We start from the raw sequence: 16,400 nt of genomic DNA on the forward strand, positions 1-16,400 counted from the left end.
ACATGTGGTTAGTAGATATAGAACTGGACAATGCATTTCTACGCCTCAGTTTCCTTATTTGTGAAATGAGGATAAAATTGGCTAGGTCATAGGGATGCCTGGGTGGCTCAGGGCATGATCCTGGGGTCCTGGGATCGAGTCCTACATCAGGCTCCCCATATGGAGCCTGCTTCTCCTTCTGCCTATGTCTCTGCCTCTCTCTGTGTTTCTCATAAATAAATAAATAAATAAATAAATAAATAAATAAATAAATAAATAAATAAATAAATAAATAAATAAAATCTTTAAAAAAAAATTGGAGAGCACAAATGAAACTCTCGCTGCTCCGCCCTGCACATAGGGGGCGCCCAACAAATCCTGGCTCCTTTGGGTCTTTCCTCTCACCCTACCGCCCTCCTCCAAGTCTCCGCCCCCTTCCCCCCACGCCCCGCCTCCTTCAGGCTCCGGGCGGAAGCAGTACCGTCGCAAATGCAGCGCGCGTTACGGTGGCGTTGCCTTTTACAGCAGTGTGGCCGGCTTCCGTGGCCCTCTCACTTTTACCTCATTGGCCGTGCGACCCGCTCACCGCGCTTTCCGGCAGTGTGGCCGGAGCCGCCGCGGAGGGGCCCGCGGTTTGGCCGTGAGTGGAGGGAAGCTGAGTAGCAGGTGTTGGCTGGGCCTGGTACCATGGATGTGGGCGAACTTCTGAGCTACCAGGTATGAGGGGCGAGGCAGGCCGGGAGCCATCCCCTCACCCAGGCAGGGCTCTGCGGTCGCGGGACCAGAGCCCCTTCATCTCCCCCCGCGTCGCCTCTGTCCCCGGCCGCGTCCCCCGCGCTCCTGAGGCTCCGGCGTCCGAGCCCCTCGTTTCACTCCACTCCCCTGAGACTTTCCTGGGCCCTTTGGTTCATTCCTTCTCAGAGCGCAGGCTCCTTCGTCTCAGCTGCAGCCTGGGCCTCTTCTTGCCCTACCCTGGGTTGGGGCCTGGTCCCCGTCAACTCTTCCGCAGGCCCCCGGCCACCTTCGCAGCCATCTCGTCGGCTTTCCGGTCCCCCGGGCGTTGTGTTGGTGGCGGCGGTGGGAGGGCACTGGCCTTGCCCGCCTTTGACCCCGGCTTCCCCAGTAATTAGCCATGTGCCCTTCGGACGAGTCATCTCCCCCTCTTTGAGCGCCAGTTTTTGTATCTGTAAGACGGCGACAGTCCTAACCCTCCCGTTGGGTTGTCTGAGGCCTCCGTTGCAAACTACCGGGTGTGAAAGCTGGTTGTGAAGTGTAAGAGCTGTTCCCATGCCATTGTTAGGAGATGCGTGGAATTCTAGCGTGGAATCTTCTCGTCCTCCCTGCTCTGGCTACTTGGCGGGAATCCGCGGCCCAGAGGGCAGAAAGGACTTATCCAGAGTCACTCAACAAGTAAGAGCTGGGATTGGAGCTGAGGTCTCCTGGCTCCCAGTTCAAAGGTTTCCCCCTCCTTGACTTCCTACAGGGGCCCCTCGTGAGAGGCAGTAGAGCCCCGCTGTCCACGTTGTTCAGGTGGCTACTTACCTTTTAGTGTGGCTATTAAAATTGCATATATAACCGGTCTTGTATTTCCATTGGCAGGTCTGCAGTAGAGAATAGGTCGTTAAGAACTAGGGGCCGGGGCTGCTTGTTCCTTGGAGTGTCTCTTTTGCTATTAACTGGCTGCTGTAACCTTGCACAGAATACTTACTTAACTAACTCTTTGTGCCTTGGTTTCCCCATGTGTAATTAGGGGCAAAGATGGTACCTGCCACATAAGTCTGTCATGAAGTTCTTAATGGTCTGCCAATGCTTGTCAAAGAGTAAAAGTTCAGCAAACACTAACAATTATATTCATGTCACTCCCTCAGCCAGTATATGAAGAACAGACCTTGGAGACGTCGTAGAAAAGAACTTATAAGCAACGGGAGATATATAGCCAAGAGATTTATCTCTCTCTCTCTCTCTTTTTTTTTTTTTTTTAAGATTTTATTTATTCATGAGAAACACACAGAGAGAGAGAGAGAGAGAGAGAGAGGCATAGACACAGGCAGAGGGAGAAGCAGGCTCCATGCAGGGAGCCCGACATGGGACTCGATCCTGAGTTGCCAGAATCACACCCTGGGCTGAAGGCAGGTGCTAAACCTCTGAGCCCCCGGGGCTGCCCGAGATTTCTCTTTTTAAGACAGTTATTGAACATGAAAGAAGAAAGGAAATAAGGTTGTTGAATGAGTGGTTACATATCTGTTTGGGAGTTGTAGAATGGCAGGCCCACTGACTCAGAATATTGAAGCTAAAAGAGATTCATTCATTTGCTCAAAAAACATTTATTGAACGCCTACTGTTCAAAATCCTCTGAGTATACAATATTGAACAAAACAGACAAGGTTCTTGCTTCTGTGGAGCTTGTAGTCTGGTGAGAAAGTTAGAAGATGATAAGTGTGTAAGTAAATTCAGATTGTGATAGGCTCTTGAAGGCTAAGCAGAGTATACTCTGTAACTGTGCTGTTTTGTGAGATAGCCACTGGCACCTGTGGCTACTTGAAATGTGGCTAGTTGGAATTGAGAGCTATGTGTGGAATTGAGAGCTATGTGTAAAATACACATTGGATTTCCAGGATTTAGTGTGAAATAAATTAATGTAACGTATATTAATAATCTTTATATCAATTCCATGTTGAAATGATATGTGGGGTATATTGGCTTAAAGAAAATATATTATTAAAGTTAATGTTACTTTCTTTTAAACTTTTTTTTAATATGACTACTAGAAAATTTAAAGTTATATGTGGCTGTATATGTGGCTCATTTGTGGCTTTCAGTATATTTTTATTAGATAGTGCTATGATTGAAAATAACCCCTGAGGGACACCTAGGTGGCTCAGTGGTTGAGTGTCTGTCTTTGGCTCAGGGCGTGATCCCGGGGTTCTGGGATTGCGTCCCACATCGGGCTGCCTGTGAGGCACCTTCTTCTCCCTTTGCCTATGCCTCTGTCTCTCTGTCCCTCGTGAATAAATAAATAAAATCTTAAAAAAAAAAAAAATAACCCCTGGCAGTAGGAGACAGGACCTATTACCTTTGGGTAATATGGTCTGGGAAGGACTCTGAGGAATGGATGCTAAAGGACTGAAGGTTGAGAAGGAGCCAATCATGTAAAAGGGCAGAAGAATCAAGGCAGAGGGAAGAGCACGTATGTAGGCTATGAGGTAGAAGCTGGTACAGCCTTTTAGAAGATCAGTGAGAGGATTGATGGTGCTGGAACATGGTGAGTGAGCAGGAGAATGGTAGATGATGAATAGGAGATGTAAGCAGATGACAGACAATGTAGGTCTTCCTGTAGGCCATGGTAAGGAGTTCAAATTTTATTTGGAGAGATGTTATATAGATAACCTCATGCAGCCCACTTCATTACAGATGAGGAGTGAACCCCATTCTGATAAAGCACTTCTGCAGCTGTGGGCTAAGGTACTGGCATAGTTGAAACCAGAATCCTGATCTCCTTATTTTCATCTCTGTTCATTCCCCATATGCACTATTCATGCAATTTCCTTTTCGTAAGATGGATGTCCACTCCTCCTGTTCCTAAAAGATGGTACAGTCTGGAATCTAGTTCATAATCAATCAAATGCACCCATCCTCTTGTGGAAGTAGGTGAAGATCATTTGAATTAATGAACGCAAAAGCTCTTCAAAAACAGTAACATTTTATAGCTATGAAAGATGCATCATTTACTTGTACCATCTCTCAAAATCTTTCTAATAACCCTATGAAGAAGGTACTGTCTCTAATCCTTGTTGTACAGATTAGGGAACTGAGGTACAGAAAAGCACCTGCCTCATAACTGAAGCTCCTAGTGACTGTGCTGTCGTGCCTGCCTACTCTGTGCCAGATGCTGAATAAAGTGCTTTCAGATGGATTCTTATAGTTAATTGTCAACATGCTTTGAGGTGAGGGGCATGCCTATTTTATAGAAAAGGACACTTGAGCTAGGGAGGTCAGTTACCTGCCCAAGGACAATAGCCAGGAGCAGAGCCAGAACTGGAACCGAATGATTACCCAACCTGGTTTTCTGTTTTGTTTTAAGATTTTTAAAAACTTAAAAAATTGAAGAATGATACACCTATAGAAGAATGCATAAATTTTAAGTGCTGTTGATTATACATATGATTTACAAAATGGACTCAATATGACCACTGAAGTTCATTTCTCAGGGACATGTTGTCTAAATTTGAATATCCTCACCCCCAGAGTTTGATTCAGTAAATCTCTAATGGGACCTTAGAATTTGCATTTCTGACAAGATCTCCGGTGGTGCTGAAGCTCTGGTCCAGGGACTACATTTTGAAACTGCCCCTGGTCTAGAATTATCTTTATTTCTTTAAAAATTTTACCCAACTGAGATTCTCCTCCCTTCGCATAGCTGCTAGTTTTAGTTTTTTTAAGCTTAAGTTATACTTTTTCCCTGCCATCCAAATTATTGAGAACAAATCACTTAATCTTTCTGGGCCTCAGTTTCCTCATATGCCTAATGAGAGGATTAAGTAAGTCTCTCTGAGGTCTCTTCTAACTTTATATTCTGTGATACTAATTATTTAGGCCAAGAGCTCTAGAGTTTTCAAGGGATAAAAAAGCTTGATGTAGGGGAATGAATCGGGGCTGAAAATCTGGGAGATTTGAGTTTTAATCCTCCCTTTATCATTACTTATCTAGGTGACTCAGGACAAGTCACTTCCCCTCTCTGTATATCCTCCTCCTCCCCCTCCTCCTCCTCCTCCTCCTCCTCCCTCTCCTTCTTCTTCTTCTTCTTCTTCTTCTTTTTCTTCTTTTTTTTTTTTTTTTAAACCACCTCTAAAATGAAGGTATTGAGCTATAAGAATTGTGGTTGTTTTCCTTTCCTGGAACTCAGAGATTAAGGTAAGCAAGGAAAATATGTAATGTCAAGAAATGTTTATTAAAAGTATTTAATATTTTTTGGGTGCTTCCTAAATTTCAATTTTGGGGAAGCTTAGTGGGAAGATTCCAATTTTCTGCTGAGATTGGTTCTTCTAGTAATAGAGTTAGGCAGTAAGTGCCTCAGTATATGCCTTATATCCTTGACATATGTTAACTATTCATTTGAGAAGACAGGAGAATTACAATGTGGACAGGAGGTGGTGGAAAAAGTCTTAAAGAGGAAGCCAGTTATGTTCCCAGTATGGAAATGTACTTTTTTGATGCCTTCAGGCTTAGACATCTCATCAAGAAGTGTGCCCAGCAGTTCCTTGGCTGAGAAGTTTCTGCTGCATAGGCGTGCATATGAACTTCAGGGCATTCTCATTAATACTAATTCCACAGATGTCTGGAAAAAGTTCTTACCTTCGAAGTTTTGCAATAAAGAATTCACGTTTAGTGCAGCTTGGCTCAGTGAGAATGACCTGCTTTGTGACATGAGAAGTCTTCTCTTTGAGGCAGATTGGGGTCAGGGACCCTTGGTTTTAGCAATACTGCAGACACCCACTCCTCTTGTTACCTATCAGTAATATCATAGCATTTCCTTGGATTGAGGGGGCTTATAGGAATTTATAATCCTGCTCCTTTCCCCTTATGTCCTTCTTTTGAAATAAAAAAATTTTAATGACAATAAACTGACAAGAATAGTATTAAAAGAAGGTATTTGAGAAAAAGGAAAAGTACCCTAATCTAACAAATATTTCTATATTCCCACAGTTATATATATTGCATGGCAATTATCATTGTGTCTATACTGTTTTGTGTTTATGTTTTTAGTTTTTAACACTGCCAGAAATATTTTCTGTGTTTCTATATAGCCTTCATGTTATTTTTAATGTTTTCATGCTTTTTCCTCAAGTGATAAACCAGCCATTTTCCCCTAAATTGTTCCTGTATAATTATTTAGGGGAATTATTTTAAATTATTTGGTTTTCAGGTTTTTGTTCTTGGAAATACTATTGCAGTGAACTTTTTTATTTATGAGGCATTTTTCCCCTCTCACCTGTCCTTTAGAAATTATCACGTGTTATCTCCTGTGCTAAGTATTGCATGTACAAAAATTACTAAGACATGGTCCTGGACCTTAAAGAACTCATAACTTGAGGAATGAGACCACCATTTCAACAATGAACTGTGTGAATGAAATATTATGAGAGCACAATGGAAGGAATGATTGGATGTGCCTGGAGAAGGGATATATTAATGGGGGTGGATTTGAATGTGGTCATTTGAAGAAAAGGGAGATGATGATGTTGGAATCAACCACGATAAATGAATAGGAATTCTGTGGGTAATGAAGGAGGCGAGGGAAGTCATTCTTGACAGGATTAGTGAGAACAGAAGCATGGGAGTGAAATGTCAGAGCATTGAGTAAATGGAGGGGAGTGGCAAATGATAAGGTCCGCTCAGCTGCAGATACATTAAGGAACACATAGCTCCTTTGGAATTAATCCTGTATCAGTTTACAGTTCTAACAGTAGTAGGTGTTGTAGTTTTACCACAATCTTGATACTACTTGTTGTCACAATTTAATTTTGTCTCATTAATCTAGTAGGTAAGTAAAGTGTTAGTTCAAGTTTGCTGTAATAAGCATTTTTTTCCCTTGTGTTATTTCTTATCATCTGCTTCTTTCTCTGTAAGGTAGTGTTGTAGTTTGTAATTGAGTTTTCTTGTTTTTTTTTTTTTTTTGTGGTGTAGATTTAAGAAATGTTCTGGAATCCAGAACTCATGTGCTGATTCTGTAGTGGCCCCATTTCACCTATAACACTGAGAGTATTATCTTCATCATGATGTTTTATAGCATTGGGTTATAAGCTTTTTGCATGACAGTTTAGACTAGTGCTTTTCGAAGTTGCTTTTTGTTAGTAGTGGGACTATAAACAACAGATAAAGCACTATTTTCATTGCTATTGCTATTCCCATTTCAGAGTGTTTTCTGTTTCACCTCCCGAGTGATTTCTTTTTTAAGTTCATTTCCTCTCTTTGCAACCTTCTCATCCTCTTTCTTCCTGGTGCATTCTCTTCATATTCATAAAACCATATTTAAGTGCCTCCTTGCACACTACACAGATAACTTAAAGTCAGGGACTAGCACCTAGCAAAGTGTCTTACACATAATGGATGCTTCATGAATGGTTGTTTAATGATTGAGTGAACCAGTATATACCTTCAAATGCGCTCCGGTTATTTCCCCTTTTGGAAAGCTTTGTTCTAATATCTTATTTGCTTTCTGACTTGTATGCCTTTGTTTTTACGTTAGACTTCAAGAATGTTTGCTTCAAATATGTTACTTCAGTTTCTGAATTGTCTTCCTTTTCCATATCATCTCTTGCTACTCTTGCTGCAAGATCTACATTTTTTAAAACTTTTATTTTGAATTAATGTTAAATTTACAGAAATTTGCAAAAATATTAGAGAGTTTCTGAGTTTCCATATACTCCTCACCCAGCTTCCCCTAAACTTAACTTCTTCTATAGCCATAGGGTGATGGTCAAAACCAGGAAATTAACATTCATAATGCTCGTAACCTAACTGCAGACTTAATTCAAATGTCACCATTTTTTTCCCACTAATGTCCTTTTCCTGTTCTAAGATCCTATCCAGGATCCCACATTGCACTTAGTTGTCACTGTCATTTTCATTGGCTTTTATGATCTTGATGTTTTTGAAGAGTACTGGTCAGTTGTTTTATAAAATGTCTAAAACTTGCATTCTTGAAAGTTGCCAGTACCCTCTGCCAAAGATTTTCTTGAGCCTCATTACTTTTGACTCTTCCTTAAAGTTTGATTCTGTAATATACTGTTCTGGATCTTAGATGAACTCACCCATTCTTCCGTCTTTCAGAACTTCAACATAGACAACTGTTAGCTTCTTAGCCCTGACCTAGGCTTTGTCTACTCACCATGCTGGCAAGATGTTCTGGGATCATGTAATTTTTTTGTATCGCTCCCCTTGCTCCACCACCTGCCTCCTGGTTTTGCATTTTAGTCAGGGTGTCTCCTTGGAGCTGTTTTTCAAAGATGAAAGACAAGGTCCTTTTCCTCATGGATCATAAGATCTTTTGAACAAAGAGGTGTAGCTTCTTCCTTAGGGGTCAAGAAGGTGTCAGGATTTGAAAATGTTTAAGCCACAGTTCTTGGTCTAATGGAGCTTGCATTCTTAAGAGTGGCATCCTACAGATTTGAAAATTGATACTCCAGTACACAGCATCATTGCTGTTACAGAGGAATGAACAAAATTTGGTGGCACAGGCAGGAGCAGCTCTGTCATTGGGATGGCTTTGCAGAGAAACTGTTGCTTCTTCAGTTTTCTCCTTATTCCTTCCTTCCTACTTTAGCTTCGTAGTTTAGACTGTTGGGACTTTGTTAAATAGGTAGCTTTCTGGTTGGTCTTACTTTTTATTTTTGTGCATCTTGTATTGGCATGGTGATGTGGGTTTATTTCCTCTATAGGCCAGTGGAACACTTTTCTCTGGTCATCGGCTTCTTTGGAGGTAGGTTTTATTGAGATGCCTAATTTTGGAGGTGAACTTGAGGAAGACAGCCATTCCTTTCTGCAGTCCCTCTCTAGGTATTGTTTAAATTAGGGGAAGGAGGGACACCTTCCTGGCTCAGTCAATGGAACATGTGACTCTTGATCTCAGGGTCTTGAGTCCAAGCCCCATGTCGGGCATGGAGCTTACTTAAAAAAAATAATAAATTCGGGGATTGAATTTGTAAAACTTGCCCCAATAGAGAAATTTTCAAATGTAAAAATGACTACATAGGAGAATGTGGATGGCTCAGAAAAGCCTGTCAGCTCTATTGGAGAGAATAATTCAAAGCACGTGCACTCTGAGTGTGCCCATTAGGTGTCTTTTAATGTTAGTGTAGTGAATGAACATTAACTTGGGGTCAGACTGCTTGTGTTTGAAACCCACCTCTGCTATTTGCTAGCTATGTGACCTTGGGTCAGTTAATTAACCTCTTTAAGCCTCAGGTCCTAATCTTTAAAATGGAGATTTTATAATAAGTGTATCTTTGCCCAGCATTAAAAAAAAAAAAAAAAAAAAACTATTGTTACCATCTTTTTTTAAAATACAGGATTAAATAAGACAAAATGGGTAGTGCTAAGTAGTATAGTGCCTGACACATAGTAAGCGCCCAGTAAATGTTAGCTGTTAATTTTTAATTGTTGATATAATTACAAACAACACACATGCTGTAGGAAAAGGAAAAAAATGTTTTTGTGAATTTTACAGAGCAGCCTCAGTATTCCCAAGGTCATTGGTCCCTTGGAGATTAAGGTTCAGAATGCTATAAAAGGAAATGAGAACAGTTTGTCACCCACACATGCCACAGTGTAGAACTGTTCTCAGTAGATTAAAGCACAGCCCTCTTCCACCACAGTTAGCAGTCATTGATATCAAGAATTATGTCATCAACACAGTAATTCTTTTCCCCAGGTCTCTTTAATATTGCTGAGATATCTCAGTGTTCCCCTTTTCTAGTGCCAGAAATCTCATTTACAAATTACTCCTTTCTTTTTCTTTTTTTCTCCCTAAGATTCCCGAAGGAAGTGTTTGGTTTTGGCCTAAGTCTTGGCTATGGAGAAATTGGAGAGGAGAAGGTATAGCAGAGATTCTCTTACTTTTTCCAGCAGCCATTTGATTCTAGTATTTCAGCTCAGTAGTTCAAAGTCATTTTCTTTTCTGCAGTGTTCTAGGAATGACTGATCTGAAAGTGTGTTGACCTAAATTTTAAAACACCATCTCCATTGTGAGTTGGTAAGTAGAAACTAGATTATCCTTGTCCTAAGTTCAGTGAAGGATCTAGTTAGACTACCACAGTGCATTTTCATCTGTTAACTCATTTTAGATTATCAATGGCCTGTGAGCAGATCATCTGCTTGGGCTCCTTAGACTTCTCAACTACCCCACAATGTTCAAAGCCATTGACTGAACTGAGAAGGATATGAAATCAAGCAGAGTATTATGATACTTCCCTCTGAATGTGTCTGACTGTATTCCAGAGGCATATATGCTTGTTTATTGAACAGATTATTTGGCATTACTAATGTGTTTTGTTAATATGTAGAATTGAGGATTGATTACATTTTTAAGTTTGACTCCCCCTCCCAGTTAAGAGGAACTGAGTTTAAAATTACTTTTGGGGGACACCTGGGTGGCTCAGCGGTTGGACACCTGCCTTCGGCCCAGGGCGTGATCCTCGAGTTCCAGGATTGAGTCCCACATTGGGCTCCCGGAGCCTGCTTCTCTCTCTGCCTATGTCTCTGCCTCTCTCTCTGTGTCTCTCATGAATAAATAAATAAAAATCTTTAAAAAAAATAAAATTACTTTTGGAATTTTTAATAAACTTAAGCATTAACAGTACATCAGTCTTCTGGTGTGTCATGTTAGAATGCTATTTTCTTTGCAACTTTGGATAAAAATAAAAGAATTGTGGTTAGAGTTTGTCTTATTATCTTTTAGTGGCCTCTTCAAACATTAATGCTTCCATGGGAACAGCTAATAACTTCTCATGTTAGTGATAAGGGAAATTTGAGCATTTCAAGGCTACGTAATTATTGACAGAGAAGCTGAAACATGGAGTGGGGGCTCTGGCCAGGAGCAGTTGTTGGGCAGAGGAAGGTAAAGATGCCAAAGAATCAACAGAATGCTAAAATACAACAATAAAGAAATAAAAAGATACTACCATCTATAAATTGGGGGTTGCCATGGAAAGAAACCCACATTGAGGTTTTATTTATTTATTTTAAAGATTTTATTTATTTATTTGACAGAGAGAGCACAAGCAAGGGGAGCGGGAGAGGGAGAAGCAGGCTCCCCACCAAGCAGGGAACCCAATGTGGGGCTTGATGCCAGGACCCTGACCAGAGCCAAAGGCAGATGTTTAACCAACTGAGCCACCCAGGTGCCCAAAATAGGATAAAATCTAATCTCTGAGGCCCTGCTTGTACTCTTTCGTAGTGTCCTGAAAGGCTGAGGTTGTTGGATGAATGAAGCATTAGTATTCTTGGTCATCTTTGGATGAACTGTAAAACTTTAGGGCTCTTCTATTAGTTACTGACGCCTGTAAGATACTAGAGACCATAGTGTAACCTGTGTTCATTTTTTATCCAGCATTTCTTCTAGATCTCTTTGCCCACCACTACTTGGGAGACTAAAGAATATCTGAGCTCACTAATCATGAGTCTTTCAAGAGAAACTAGCACTCACAAACAGAAGCTTAATCTGGCCTTCTGTGGCATGTCCCTTTCCTTCATGGCTGCTTATATTTCTGGAAGGGAGCCATTTACCTGTCTGATGGCCTTGACACTATATCTTTAAGCTAGTCTTATATCCAAATTCACACACCCACTAGCCCATGAAATCCGAATCATAGCAATTACCTGAGACGCCATGTGCTTGTTCCTGACCTGTTCATACCTCTGCCCCATTCCTGTCTGTGCTTGGCTCTTGGCTCTGTCTCTCATTTCCTGTCTCTCTTTTTGTCCTCCCAAGTTTATACATCTATTCTCTGAGTCCCAATTGCTGCCTCATCCAGAAGGACTCTGGCTGGCTGGGACTGGGGCTGCGTCATATGGTATACCCTGCCTTTGCTGGACCTTTAAGACTCAAACTTTGGGTCTTGGCCTCGGCCATTGGTAATCACTATTACTAGCCCATCTGATCATCCTGTGAAAGGACAGTTTGGGCAAGACTCTACCCAGAAGGCTTGCAGATTTTCAAATTTTGCAGCTCTGAGAGTCTACAGGTTCATCTTGGTCTTGTCTTTGCCATTGTTTCCTGATCATTCACCAGGTGTTGGTGAAGCACCAACTGTTGTTTCTGGAGCATTGTGAAATATGCTGACAGCCTGTGAGCCAGTCTAGCTTTTTGAGGGTTGGTAAATTTTATGTAGATTAGTGACCCATATTGAACCTTTCCTTCTTTAATTATCCAACAGATATGTAAAAATGCCTAGTGAATGCAGGTTGTTATACTAGACACTGATAATAGAGATGCACAAGACATTTGCAGTACCTTGTCTTTATGGAACTTATATTCAGGGTGGCAAGGTAGACAATAAACAAGGAAAACAAATACAAATAAATAAGAACACCCACACAAGCAAACATATACTATATACACAAAACCAAGGTAATTTCAAATAGGGATATGAAGGGGAAACAATGGGCTGATGTGATAGAGTGATGGGAAAGCATCAGAAGGTTCTGAAAGGCTATTCTGAGGGGTAACATTTGAATTGAGAACTGAGTGATGAGAAAGATCCAGCTCTATGAAGAGCTGTGGGAAAGCAGCATAGGCCTAGGGAAAATCCAGTACAAAAGCCCTAAGGTGGGAATAAGCTTGTCATGTTTCAGGCAGTTGGCTAGAGCACAGTGAGTGAGAAAGAGACAATTAAGGACAGCGGTCAGCTGTGGGGAGGAGGGTAGCCTTAAAATGTTTATATTTTGTTGTCAGTACAATGGGAAACCATTAGGGGTTTGAAGCTGTGGAGTGACACCATTTGGTTTATGTTTGAAAAGAGCACTACATCTGCAGAATGTAGAATAGATTGTAGGGGAGTAGTCTGGTCAGCTTAGGTGTTCAGAGTGGATAGAATTCACCTTTGTGCTGCAGGGGGCCACAGCCGAAGCTGTGCTCTCTCTAGGATAATTGCTTTCCCACCTAGCTTGTTTTCAGAATCTCCCAGTTCTAAACATTTAATCTATGTTCTGGCTTAATCAAGAAGCAACACTCTCCTCGTGCCAGGCTTGGCACAGAAAACGTGGGCATGGTGCCTTTTGTTGAGCACCCTGGCCTGGAGAGAAGGAAGAAAGCAGCCCCGGTAGACCCGAGGACAGTGCAACTGACCTTCAGCACCTGGTAACTTGTAGGAAGCTTTGGAATCCATAAACTTTATGTGCTTCTGCAAAACAGTTGCAGATGGTCTGGACTGATGATTAAATATCACTGTTGTCTTGCCCAGATCTGCTATGGCTGTCTTCTCCGAGTGTGGTTTTACATTGCAGTGGGTAATTACAGGGGCACAGCTCTTGCTGGTTGGCTTAGGGGGAAATTTCAGTTTCTGCCAGTTGTGTAAGTGACTGCAGTGAGCAGTGGCTGTGAATGGCTACTTTTTGTTTTCAAAATAATGAAAAAAAGGCCCACCAAACTTAAAAAGAACTCTTTCTAATGAAAGGGAATAATTGCCTGCCTTTGCTGTCTCTGCTGATTCTCCGGTGGGAGTTCTGCCATCAGACTTGTCAGACTTGGTAGGCAGGGACTTTTTCTCCTGAGTTAGCACAGAGATCTGAATGGGCAGAGATAACACAAATTAGCAGTGGTACAAGCGTATCTGCAAAGGAACAGATTTCCTTCTGACCAGAGGTGCCATTGGTGGGCACCACCCTAATTCTTAATGCATCTCTTACCACTGATGACAGGACTTTTCAGCAAATAAAAAGAATTGCTTAAGCACCACCTGAGCTGGGCAGTTTTTACAAGACTTTTGAGTTTCAAAGGCCCTCAGGCTGCTCAATCTGCCAATGTAAAGTCACTGAATATTATCTCCCTGGCTTCCTCCTGGGGATCCTTAGACCTCATTCAGCATAATGAACTTGGGAAGACAAATTATGATTCTTCTACCTCTTTTTTTTTTGCCAAAGATTTCTTCTTTTATTCCCACAGAACTTACAGGACAAAGAAAACTCAGTGGGGGAAGAAGAGATGTTGTCTGCCTTCTGGCTGACATGACTTATGCCAGTGGTCGCATGTGGGTTCCATAATGAAGATTGCAAATCGCTCCATCTTCTTGGAGCCTGTCCCATAATTAGAAGATTAAACATTTTGTTTAAATTAGTAGTTTTCCCCCTACTTCCTCTGTGTGCTTAAAATCACCATTAGAACAAGATGGAGACTGGTTGTCTGATACTGGGCTCCATGTGCTAGTTGTGATTGTCCGCAAGAGGTTGAGGAAGTCTTACTTTAATTAAAAAAGCAATTTTGGCCATGGTCCACCTTGTGTGAGGCAGAGGCACTTCTGACCATGTGAACTTTTCGATTGCTGAGTACAATGAGTACTGCTTTTTTCAGGAGCATGACACTGAGCCTAAAAGGATAATATCAGGAGACGGTATACAGCTGGGCTTGAAATATTGCCTCTGCGTTAATGGCAGATTTGCCTTCAATTGACAGATTGTGTTTGTGGGAAAAGAGGGTTACTTATAGGGATAGCATGGTCCTAATTTGAAGTGAATGAAAAGCAACTCATAGAGGAGCCTGTAGGAATTGTCATACTTTTAATGAAATAAAAATATGTTCTCCTCCCTATGCCACCACACCAAAAGAACAAAACAAAGGGCTAGGAACTAGCAGCCCACTAAGAGCCAAGGAATTGTGCTACTCAATTTATATGTGTTGCTGTATTTCATCCTAAAAGCAACCCTGGGAAGTTACTATTCTTATTCCTGTTTTATAGATGTGGAAAGGAAGTTCATAGAGGTTTAGTAATTTGCCTGAAGACCTGAGGAAGTAGATGCCAAAATCTTCTTCCTAATAGAGGGCTCTGGTGGATGAAGGGAGCTTAAAAACAGAAAACCTTAGGAAATAAAATGCAGCAGAATGCTACCATCACCCAGTCTTGTATCTGCCTTGAGTCTACCGTGTGTATCATTCTTGTCCAGCAGAACACCATGCACTGGTTATCAAACCCAGGGGAGCAGAACACTCCTGTCAGTTACCTGTCTCAGGGGAGGACTCCAAACACTTCTGCCCATTGCATCTTGGTATTGGAGTTGCCAGTGAAAACACCACACAGTCAAGTAGTGGATGGAATGATGCTTTGCTCACACAGAGGAGAGCCAAAGCAAGATCAGCTCCTGGGATGTGTGTTAGTCCCTTGTGGCTAGTAGGGCCCTCCCACTTCCTCTGAAGCTGTTGCAGGGCAGTGGCCTACGTGGAGCCCTCTCTCTTGCAGTAGAAGGACCCTGACCTGAAAGCTAGTGTTGTGCCTGAGGGGCACTGATGTACATGCTTAAGCAGAGCAAAGGATACTCGTTGAGCATGAAGCAGAGACAGATACTGCCACACAAGATAAGCCTGGCACAAGCTGTATGGATGGGCTCCTTACCTCTTGGTAAGGAAGTGGTCCAGGCCTGAGGTCCATTCCTAAGCGCTGGGTGGGGTTGGAAATACTACATGCATGGACTGCCTTTCCCAACAATTCAGTATTGAAATTACTTGATTATGTGTCTTTCTTCTCATTGGACTTTGAGTTCCTCAAGAACAGTGATATCAGTGCATGCTATGTTGTAAATGCTCAATAAATGTCTCTTGACTGAAGAAAGGAAAGAATAAGGGAAATGAATAAGGAGAAAGGAAATGAACAAAGCAGTGGCCGAATTTAGTTCTCTTCTAGATATCTTTTTGTGTTGAGACTTAGCACCTCCACAGTTGCCTTCTCCTTCTTGCCTCTTCTTTCTTGATGGAGAGTAGATTAAGATATGTTTGTGACAGTGACCCAATCATTGCCTTAAACAAAACAATAGATGATCTTCATAAAAACTTGATTCTAATACTGTAGTAACCTGAGAGTTGACAGGCTTTTTTTTTTTTTTATAGACTGGAGTTGTCTCTGACTCCAAAACAACAGATTGATTGATCCATTTATTTGCCAAAGATTTGCTGCAAGTCTACAGTGAGCCATAATTGCTGTATTCTCTTTATCCAACCTTACAGGGAAAGAGAAGAGATAATACAAACAACAAGATTAGTTTTTATTTCATGTTGGTTGCATCTGGCATACCCATTTTCATTTGATTTTTTTTTTTTCTTATTTAACATTTATTAAGTACTTTTTCTGAGTTAGGTGCTTCCTCACTAGGAGGGCTTTTTCCAGGATGAGATGGTGATTTGTTCAGGGTACACTCTAGTAACAGACTTGGATGTCTGACTACTATAGTCTGTTTTCTTCTCACTGCACCATGTTCCCCTTTTAGTGGGACCAGTTTAGCATCAGTTTCTTATTTGCTTTATGTTTTGTGCAGGGCAGGGACACACATTGGTTTCTAAAACAGAAAGTAGTAGAGCTGCTAAAAGTTCACCTAAGTAGCCTTGGGAAATAGATATGTAGTAGGCATAGAAACCAGTTAAGGCAGGATGATTTCCCAATCACATGGTGGTAGTATGATGTAGTGGACCGAGGGTTTCAATCCTGGCCCCTCTGTTTTCTGGCTGTTTGACCTTAGGCAAATCACCTAGCAAGCCACTTGTGCCTTAGTTTTTTCACTTGAAAAAACAGGGAATGTGTATTCCCTACCTAGCAGGGCTGTGTAAGGAGTAAAAAGATAATGAGATGTTATGGTCCTGGTATATAATAATCACTTGGCAAGGAAGCTGTGGAGGAAATCTTTATGGTTTAAACCCTAAGATTCTCTAACCTTGGTGCCTC

At 41.6% G+C, this 16,400-nt stretch overlaps 1 protein-coding gene across 5 annotated transcripts in view; it reads left to right on the top strand.

Annotated features, from left to right (window-relative positions):
• The first annotated feature begins 528 nt into the window (after positions 1-528).
• The window catches only part of CTNNBL1 (catenin beta like 1), a 161,377-nt gene continuing 145,505 nt past the window's right edge, over positions 529-16,400 (top strand). The window contains exon 1 of one of the 5 annotated variants that reach the window (XM_025470034.3): positions 529-696. In XM_025470034.3, the coding sequence (XP_025325819.1) occupies positions 667-696 (30 nt within the window). In that variant the 5' untranslated portion in view covers positions 529-666. Of the gene's footprint in view, positions 697-1,254; positions 1,510-16,400 lie in introns of those variants that run through there. The other 4 variants (XM_035705466.2, XM_035705465.2, XM_025470033.3 and 1 more) reach the window with 4 other exon arrangements.

This window comes from Canis lupus, chromosome 24 (genome assembly GCF_003254725.2).
Source record: "Canis lupus dingo isolate Sandy chromosome 24, ASM325472v2, whole genome shotgun sequence".
Lineage (NCBI taxonomy): Eukaryota > Metazoa > Chordata > Mammalia > Carnivora > Canidae > Canis > Canis lupus.